Source organism: Mangifera indica, chromosome 4, assembly GCF_011075055.1.
Source record: "Mangifera indica cultivar Alphonso chromosome 4, CATAS_Mindica_2.1, whole genome shotgun sequence".
NCBI classification, from domain to species: domain Eukaryota; kingdom Viridiplantae; phylum Streptophyta; class Magnoliopsida; order Sapindales; family Anacardiaceae; genus Mangifera; species Mangifera indica.
In genome coordinates this window covers 4,614,989-4,624,950 of record NC_058140.1, presented here as the reverse complement: position 1 = coordinate 4,624,950, position 9,962 = coordinate 4,614,989, and the positions used below count along the sequence as shown (strand labels likewise).

The window sequence follows — 9,962 nt, the reverse complement described above, 5'->3', positions numbered from 1 at the left end:
GCATGTACACTCAGGCATCAAAATTTTCATTCAAACCCGATTCATTAAACCGAATTAGGCTTCAGATCTATTTCAAACCTATTTTGGGCATATTCTTGTAATTTTTAAAAGCTTTAAAATGAGTGGTTTGTGGAATGTAAACAGTAACCTCCCCTCATTGGAGTTGAATTTGCAGTCGAGAGAACCATTTAAAAGTGTTTGATGTAGGTGTTTTCAGGTCACCGAAAACCGGTGAGGGTAGCAAAATATAACATAAAAGTTTCAAACAGCCAAAACACCTAATTGAATTATATTTTAGGATTAGTTATTCACGAATTATGACATAACAATCATGGAGGGTTACAAAGAGAACAATTCATGCATTAGTTAGCTCCTCCAATTTTTACGTAGCAAGTGAACCTCTCTCCAACATAGAATGATGTGATGTCTTAGTAGTCATATAAAACAAGAAGAAAGGGAGACTAAAAACACTCACAAGAGGTTGTTAGAGTTTTGTGAATGAGGAAAGTGTTGGGAGGAACAAACGTTTCTACGTGTATTTTGACAAAAGATACGAAATTATGAAATCGCGTTCTTATTTATAAAACGTCATAAATAATTCTTCATGTTATCCTTGATCCATATCTCATACGATCTATAATTTATCTGGATCCTCAAGCATGAATATGAATAAAATTTTATCTTAATCTAACTCACCATAAACAATCATTTATGGTTAAAAAAAAATCAAACTGTGTTGATTGATTCAATCCTATTGGATCAACATAATCCATTCCTAATTTTGCTTCAACTCAAACACTTCAAGATTTTTGCCAAATTTCGTTTAAACTAAATTTATAAATTCGAACAAATAATATAAACAATAAAATTACATGTCTGTGTATTTAATCGGTATTAAAATGATGTGTTAGATTAACAAATTTTAAATTAGAAATAATATAACATTTAATCATATAATAACACATCATATAAATATTTAATTAGATACTCAAAACTGATTATACATAACATGATTTTATTAAAAAAATATTTGAACAAAAATTGTAGTAGAGATGTTTGTCAATGGGAAATTCATTCAAACTGGGAGATGCGTGCAAACTTGCATCACTTGAAAGACTTGCTGAAGGGGTTTGACGGTTTTCCTGGTGTACCCCTTCAATACTTAGTCAGACACGAAATCAAAAGTCATAGCAAAGTGGTCTGACTCTTGACGGGACTTAAACAGCCTTTTGCCTATGAACATGTTGAGGATTTTTAGGACTCTATCTTGTAATGATATTGGTGGGATAGTGTTGCTTAGGATGACAATTAGTGGCCAGTTGTTGGTTGATTGTGTTTTGAATGTTGTATAAAAGTAGGACTATCAAATGGGTTGAGTAAGCGCGAAGATAGATCATTCAATCAAAAAAAAAAAAAATAAGTCATTCAAATTGAACAAAGTTTGAACCTGGATGGGGTTTGGGCAAAATTTTTCTCCAAAATTATTTTTTTGTTTGGGCCTAAACATGGATTATTTAAGCTTGAAGCCCAAACAAGCCCGATATTAGTTTTAATGGTGACTATATTGGTTATAAATTTGTTTTCCTCTATCATTCAAACACATCCTTTGTATAAGAAAAACCCATTCAGTTAAAATTGTTCAACTTAAACTGTCAACATACATCACTCCCTTAGGCCTTAAAGCTACAAACCCTTAAATTCAACTCCTTTTTTCTTGGAGTTGTTTTCTTGTTTCTTTTTTTAATTTTTTTATAATCGAGAATCATGTCCAACTTTGTTAGATAGGTAAACCTTGAGTCAAAGTGATTGACTTACAACTACTATACCGTGTAATTCAGAGTTTCATTTTGTTTTAGTATCTCACTATTTAATCTTAAATTGATCAGTCTATATTTTTCACATGAGAGAGTATTATATTAATCAAACTCTGGTCTTTCATGAGATTTTTTCACTCAACTACTCAAGCTAACCCTAAAGTCTTTTTATTAATTTTATTTTGTTGATGCAGGTTTAGGAGGCTAGTGCATTTTGTGTTAAAAATCAAGGTTCTTTAATTTTTGTGTGAAGTGTGTTATTTGGTGCAGGGTGAATTTTGTTTGCATTTTGTGAGAGTGAAATTGAGGGTTTTGTTTACTTTCCTGAAGTTGGGATCTTGGTTTTGATGCTCTTTGTTTAGTGATTGGTGTTTGTATAGTGATTGGTTTTCTAGGTTCAGCTATTTAAGTAGGTTCTGTCTAATGAAGGTAATAAAAGGAGAAGTTGATTTCCTTTTGGCTTAAAGTGGATTAGTGATGTTGCTCTGTATGCAAGGTTTGATGTTTTAAGAGCTTGATTTCTGACGTGAGCAACATTATCCTATTTTGGTAGTTTGTATGGCAAATTTTAAGCCAATCCAGCCAATGCTTGTTTTGTAAAGTTAAGTGTCTCCTAGTCCAGTTGTTAAGCTACCCAAGGTTTGTATTGTTTGCAGTTCTGGGTTTGATGTCTCTAATATTTCTCTTAAATTATGCCGATGAAACTATGGAAATGTTGAAGAAATTTTTTACATATTTACTTCGGCCTGGTTTGGCCTAAAATTCGGTTCAAAGCCTGAGCTTATAAAAATTTAGACCCAAACTTAAACGTGTCAGACTGGAATGAACAGACTTAATTGACAGGCCTTTGGAGAAGTTGCCGTCCAAGAAATAAGAGGTGGAAATTATCAAGGAGGGGGGCCCAAACTTCCAATCTGGGCTGTTCTCATTGTTTCATCAGTCATGATCCTTCATTAAGGATTTCCCTAACCCATAAATCTTGTGATTATTGGCCAGCGTCGTTTTATTTGATCTCTAAAATTAGCTGCCAAGTTTTTAATTTTAAACCTTATTTTATATCTCAATTGATCTCTCCTGTTATATCTCAATTGTTGGTGATTATGTCTCATCTTTTTTTTTTTTTGGGTTGTTATTGTGTTCACTCTATCTTTACCGATGATGACCTCTTTTCTACCCAAGTTCAATTTGATTGTTTCTTCCTCTTCAAATATAGAAAATTCATTTTCAACTACTTTTCCTTCTCATTTTTACTACTCTTACTTCTCTTCCAAGAGATTGAAGCTAAGATTCATCTGCTCTTGGTTCTAAATTTCGTTGTTGGATATTAACGTCTCATGTACAATAAACACAATATAATGGGTGATATATAAATATAATATATTAGAGTTTAACACAAATCAATTAGTTTTGTATATATAAATTTCGATCTCTACACTTATAAAACTAATATATTTATAATATAGTATCAGGACATATGTCAAATGATAAGTCTAATACCCTAAAATATTCTTAAATACAAATGACAACGCACTTGTTTAAAAAGGGACTCAACCAAACATACTTGTTCAAAAATGGACTCAATCAAGCGACGAGTCTAACAGTTTATAATAGAGACTAAAATCTCATATCTAATAAATACAATATAAATTAGTGTTATATAAGTGTATTAGACATTAACATAAGATAATTGATTTTGTGTAATATGAGTTTCAATCTCTATACTTATAGACTCAGTATATTTATGATACAATTGAGCATTGTATGTAGGGCTGGACTCGAGCCGAGCTGACTCGAGCTGAGCTAGCTCGAGCTCGGCTCGATCGAGCCCGAAACGAGCTGGGCTTGGCTCGGCTCGATCGAGCTCGAGCTAGCTCGGGTTGACTTAATAGATTTTTTTAAAAAAATTTTTATACAAAACGACGTCGTTTTGATCAATATATATTAAAAACGATGTCGTTTTGATAATAAAAAACGAGCTGAGCCGAACCGAACCGAACTCCAGCCGAGCCGAGTCGAACTCGAGCTGAGCCGAGTTGAGCTCGAGCCGAACTCAAACCGCCCATAAATGAACCGAGCCGAGCTCGGCTCGGCTCGAATCCGACTCTAATTGTATGTGAGCTCATCCCAATTTGAATAGGAATGACTGCTTCTAAAGGAGACTAACAATGGAGTGTTACATTCGATGAGCGTGAATGCAAATTCAAGGACGTACCCTTCAAATACTTACTCTAATTCAGTACGCAGCAAAATCAATATCAACGATGATTTGGGATAAATTGAACTTCATATTACTGGAAAAGTCCCCGTGCCAGCTTTCCAGCACATTTTACAATATTGGATTTGAAGTTTTTAGGAGAAAGTTATGGTTGAATCTTTCCAATTGATTCAGATACTGAAGCTCTACAGGAATGGAAGCCTTTAATATACATTCTCCGTCCTTTTAGTTTTCTAACAAATCCAGCAACTTTTACAACTCTGTAAGAATTCTGAACGTAATGAGAACAAAATCGCCAACCATCTCCATTTCACAAGATCTACAGCCAAGCGTCTAGAAGTGAAAGCACTCCCCATCATTTGAGAAACCGTTTTGTTTAAAAAGACTTTGATGTTAAAATGGACATTCCAGAATTTGAAGGAAGAATGCAACCTGATGAGTTCATTGATTGGCTTAACACTGTAGATCAAGTTTTTCAACTGCAAAGATATAAGGTGAAACTGGCGGCTATCAAGTTGAAAAAGCTTGCTTCTTTATGGTGGGAGAATTTGAAGAAAAAATGAAACATGGAAGGATAAAGTAGAATGGTATTGTAACATGGGAAAAGATGAAAAAGAAACTTAAAATAAAATATCTCGATAGCTTCCTCTTCACTTAAAAGTTTCACAAATTTAAGTAAAAAGAGTCATCCATAGAGGTGTGGTGCAACTACAACCCTACTGATCTTACACTTATGTTTAAAGTTGAAAATCAACAAAAAGAAGCTGTTTGTTGGACGAGATAGTGTTTCTAATTAGGGCAATACATCTAATTTAAGATCCAACTCCAGTGGGAAAATCAATTCAAAAATAGAGGAAGATAATGTTGGGATCACAAGTGTACGGAAGAGATTTTGAATCTCATATTGAAAGGTATGAACTTTATGTATAGAGTTTACATGATCTTTGACTCTCCAATTTCAATACTTAGTTTTTAGATATGAATCAGTTAAGGTTCATATCATTTTGTATTTGAGTCATTATCATATCTCTTAGTTACAGTTATAATTGTATGATATAAATGATGATACCGGTATCAGAGTGGAGGTAACTCTTTTGGAGTGTGATTATTTCAAAGTTAATAAAAGTAAATTCTGGAGAAGATAATTGGCTAGGAAAGATATAAATATTTTTTCATAGTTAAAAATAACACTTAATAGATGAAGGAGAAAATAGTTTTTTTTTTTTTTAATTTAATGGGTGAGAAAGGGTCATTTTATCAAACCTTGGGTGGGAAAGAATTATTTGGTCTTAAATTTATTATCCACTAACTTAAAGTGGGGTTGGGGGTTTAAATGGTGATGTAGTTCACGGTTTAGGCAATCCATGAAATAAACGTTCGGATCGGAGAACTGCATATTACAAAGGCGGCCCGGCGTTGTCTTTAACGGTCATTAATAGGCCACACTTTGACTTGCTTTATTGCTTCTCGGTTTCTTACCCGCAGTAGTCGGTAACCCAAAGGCACCATTTTGATCCTCTTCTTTTACAACCAAGCCGTGTTGAAGTCAAACCCACCATTTTGTTTTGGTTTTGTTTTCCTATCCGTCTTTCTTTTTCATTCCCGAGAGCCAAACCTATCTTTTTCTTTGCTTTTTCATTATGCTTCCTACTGACTCTTGATTTTACATTACAAGCACGTAACTCTTTTTGGCTATCATGGGGTCTCAGGATTTGTGTTTTATCATCTTTCTTGTTGGGTTCTACTTGCAAGCTCAAGCTCAGACAGAGAATCAAAACTTGACATGCAATCCAAGTGATTTGGCAGCATTGCGAGGGTTCTTCAACAGTTTGGATTCAAGGATTGATGGTTTGGACACCGATTCAACTGATTGCTGTAACTGGGTAGGCATCACTTGCAATTCTTCATCTTCACTTGGGTTAAATGATACTGCAGGTTCTAGTAGAGTAACCATGTTGGCTCTTGATAAAAGAAGATTAACTGGCAGTTTATCTGATTCTGTAGGTAATCTTGATCAACTTAGAATCCTCAATCTCTCACACAATTTCCTCAAGTCTTCACTTCCTCCCTCTTTGTTCAATTTGCCAAATTTACAAGTACTGGACTTGAACTCCAATGATTTGTATGGCCCATTTCCTGAAACCATCAATTTTCCTTCACAACTTGGATTCCTCAATCTGTCTCACAATTTCCTCAAAGGCTCTCTTCCTCTGTCTTTGTTCCATTTGCCATATTTACAGGTCTTAGACTTGAACTCTAATGAGTTTTATGGCCCGCTTCCTCTTACCATCAATCTACCTTCGCTTCATCTTCTTGACATTTCTTCCAACTCCTTAAACACTTCAGTTCCTACTCATATTTGCTACAATTCTTCCGAAATTCGTGTTCTTCGTTTATCAGTGAACTATTTCTCTGGTCATCTATCACCGGGATTAGGAAATTGTGTCTCTTTGGAGGAACTATGTCTTGGCATGAATAACCTGAGTGGTGTTATAGCTGAGGACATATTTCACCTTCAAAACTTGAGTTCATTGAGTCTGCAAGACAACAGATTTTCTGGACAGCTTAGTTCTTCCATTTCTAATCTTTCTAGTATTAAGCGTTTAGATATATCAGCTAATGAGTTTTCAGGTATGATCCCAGATGTGTTTGTTACATTAAGTAAGTTTCAATATCTTGTTGCTCATTCCAATAAATTCAGTGGTAGGATACCTATTTCATTGTCAAATTCACCAACTCTTCATTTGCTCAACTTGAGGAATAACTCTTTGGCAGGTTCCTTAGATCTTAATTGTTCAGCTATGACTAGTTTGACATCTCTTGATTTAGGTACTAATAGGTTTACTGGTTCTCTCCCTAGTAATCTTCCCTTTTGTAGGCAATTGAAAAGCATCAATCTTGCCAGGAACAATTTAAGTGGTCAAATTCCAGAAAGCTTTGGGAATTTTCAAAGCCTCTCTTATCTGTCTCTCACAAATGCTGGCATCGTTAATCTTTCTTCTGCTCTCCAAATCTTGCAGCACTGCAGCAACCTAACTGCTTTAGTTCTCACCAGGAACTTTCCTGATGAAGAATTGCCTGCTGATCCAGGACTTCAGTTTCAGAACTTAAAAGCTCTTGTTATTGCAAATTGTAGACTTAGGGGTTTGATACCCCAATGGTTGAGTGGCTGCACCAAGTTGCAGTTGTTGGATTTATCTTGGAATCAGTTGAGTGGAAGAATTCCAGACTGGTTTGGCAGTTTTAATGATCTCTTTTACTTGGACTTATCAAACAACACCTTCATCGGGGAGATTCCAAAAAGCATAACTGGATTACCAAGCCTCATCAGTAGGAATATTTCATTGGAGGAGCCTTCCCCAGATATACCTTTTTTTCTGAAAAGAAATGACAGTGTAAGAGGTTTTCAATATAATCAAATTTTAAGCTTTCCTCCAACTATTTACCTTAGCCACAATGCCCTTAATGGATCAATCTGGCCAGAGTTTGGGAACCTGAAAAAACTCAATGTCTTGAATTTAAAAGCTAATGATTTATCTGGACCAATCCCGAGTGAATTATCTGGCATGACAAGCTTGGAGAGTCTAGATTTGTCCCATAATAATCTAACAGGGACCATACCATCTTCTTTGGTGGAACTCAGCTTTTTGTCCAAGTTTAGTGTTGCCTTTAATCAACTCTATGGGAAGATCCCTTCTGGAGGTCAATTTGCAACTTTTCCAAATTCAAGCTTTGAAGGAAATAATAATCTCTGTGGCGAGCATCTACTCCCGTGTGCGAACAGTGATAAAGATATCAATCAAGTTCCTGTTGGATCTCCAGAAAAATCAAAAAGGAGCAAAGCTATTATTATAGGAATGGTTGTTGGGGTCATATTTGGGACAGCTTTTCTTCTTGTCCTCATGACCATGATACTATTGTGGGCACGTAGGCAGGGAGAGGTTGATCCTGAGACACAGGAGGCTGACGCTAATGATAAAGATCCAGAAGAACTCAGTTCAAGGTCATTAGTTTTGTTTCAGAACAAGGAGAATAATAAAGAGCTCTCTATTGATGATCTTTTAAAATCTACTAACAATTTCGACCAAGCAAATATTATAGGCTGCGGGGGTTTTGGTCTTGTTTACAGAGCCACTCTCCCTGATGGTGGGAAGGTTGCGGTCAAACGGCTCTCTGGTGACTCTGGTCAGATGGACAGGGAATTCCGTGCTGAAGTTGAAACCCTTTCAAGAGCTCAACATCCAAATCTTGTTCATCTTCAAGGATACTGCATCTACAACAGTGACAGGCTGTTGATATATTCTTACATGGAAAATGGGAGCTTAGATTATTGGTTACATGAGAAACTTGATGGACCATCCTTACTTGATTGGGATACGAGGCTTCAAATTGCACAAGGGGCAGCAAGGGGGCTTACTTATTTGCACCAATCATGTGAACCTCATATCCTTCACCGAGACATAAAGTCCAGTAATATTCTTCTGGATGAGAATTTTGTTGCCCACTTAGCTGATTTTGGTCTTGCTAGGCTCATACTCCCCTATGATACTCATGTGACTACAGATCTTGTTGGTACATTAGGCTACATCCCTCCTGAGTATGGCCAAGCCTCTGTTGCTACTTATAAAGGTGATGTGTACAGCTTTGGGGTTGTGCTTTTAGAACTTCTTACTGGGAAAAGACCAATGGATATGTGTAAACCACGAGGATGCAGGAATTTGATTTCTTGGGTAATACAGATGAAGGAAGAAAACAGGGAAAGTGAGGTGTTGGATCCTTTCATTTATGACAAGAAGCATGATAAGGAATTGTTGAGGGTTCTGGACATTGCATGTTTGTGCTTAAGTGAATCTCCTAAACTGCGGCCTACAATGCAGCAGCTAGTTTCTTGGCTCGACAACATCATCTAGTTCTCTGGTTCTTCCATTTGCTGCTGTGTTTATTGATGTTTTTCAATATAAAAAGTCATCCAGTTGTAAATATGTGTTCACACACTTGGATTCACTGAGTTGCTGCCTTTAACAACTTTAAGGAGAGATAGGGATCTGACAGAAGAAACTAAACAACTGATCCTGGACATTGTAAGTCATAACATTCAGCAGAAAGTGATGGTTCTCAAGCATTTATGAAATTACATTTTTAATATTTTTTTGTATGATGATCGTTTGTAGTTTATATCAAATGAAAAGCATATCCGAAAGTTTCTATCTATATTTTAGTGCATGCCATTTTAGATGATGAGAAACTGAAATGATTTTGTTTTAGTTGATGTGGTTTGGCCCATTTTTTGCACTTTAGAGATCCGGGGTCAGAAAAGGATCCAGAAGTTGTTTTTGACTGGGTTAATCACTTCATTTCTTGATTCTCAGAAGTTTCTCATAACTCAAGCTTGCCAGTTTCTTTTCCAAACTATAATTATAGTGAAACAAATAAAACAAAGATCACTAGGAGCAACTACTAACTCTGTAGCAAATACTGCTATATGCATTTTTAGGCATAAAAATACTTTCAAAAACTCAAGTGACTAGACTTGAAACTGGTGCCTTAAGAATTCTATTTCATGATGATTTTTTAGCACATTTGTTTACATTCTTTTTTCTATGATTTAACAGATTGGAAAATTTGGAAGCTCATTTTGCAGCATACTTGAAGAATCAACTATGCCCATGTGAAGACTTTTGTATTATAAGATTAGGAATTGTTGAAGTTGAATTTATAAGTCTCACAATATATATATATATTTGTCAATGGTTGTGTTTTAAGACTTTCTTCTGTTCAAGCTTCATGTGGCAGTTATAGCCAATTAAATAAACAAGATGCAATTGTATAATTTGACCATGTAATTCATAAATCAATTTTGTCTTGCTTTGCATTGAATGATATCATACCATAGACTTGAAAAACAAAACCAATTTGTCTCTATTTATAAAAGT

General features: G+C 35.4%; 1 protein-coding gene across 1 annotated transcript; it reads left to right on the top strand.

Moving 5' to 3' along the window:
• The first annotated feature begins 5,422 nt into the window (after positions 1 to 5,422).
• On the top strand, positions 5,423 to 9,901 carry LOC123214546 (phytosulfokine receptor 1). The gene is made up of 2 exons (XM_044634377.1): positions 5,423 to 9,110; positions 9,642 to 9,901. Exon 1 carries the CDS (start codon positions 5,727 to 5,729, stop codon positions 8,937 to 8,939), a length of 3,213 nt encoding a protein of 1,070 aa, XP_044490312.1. The 5' UTR covers positions 5,423 to 5,726; the 3' UTR covers positions 8,940 to 9,110; positions 9,642 to 9,901.
• The last annotated feature ends 61 nt before the right edge of the window (positions 9,902 to 9,962 follow it).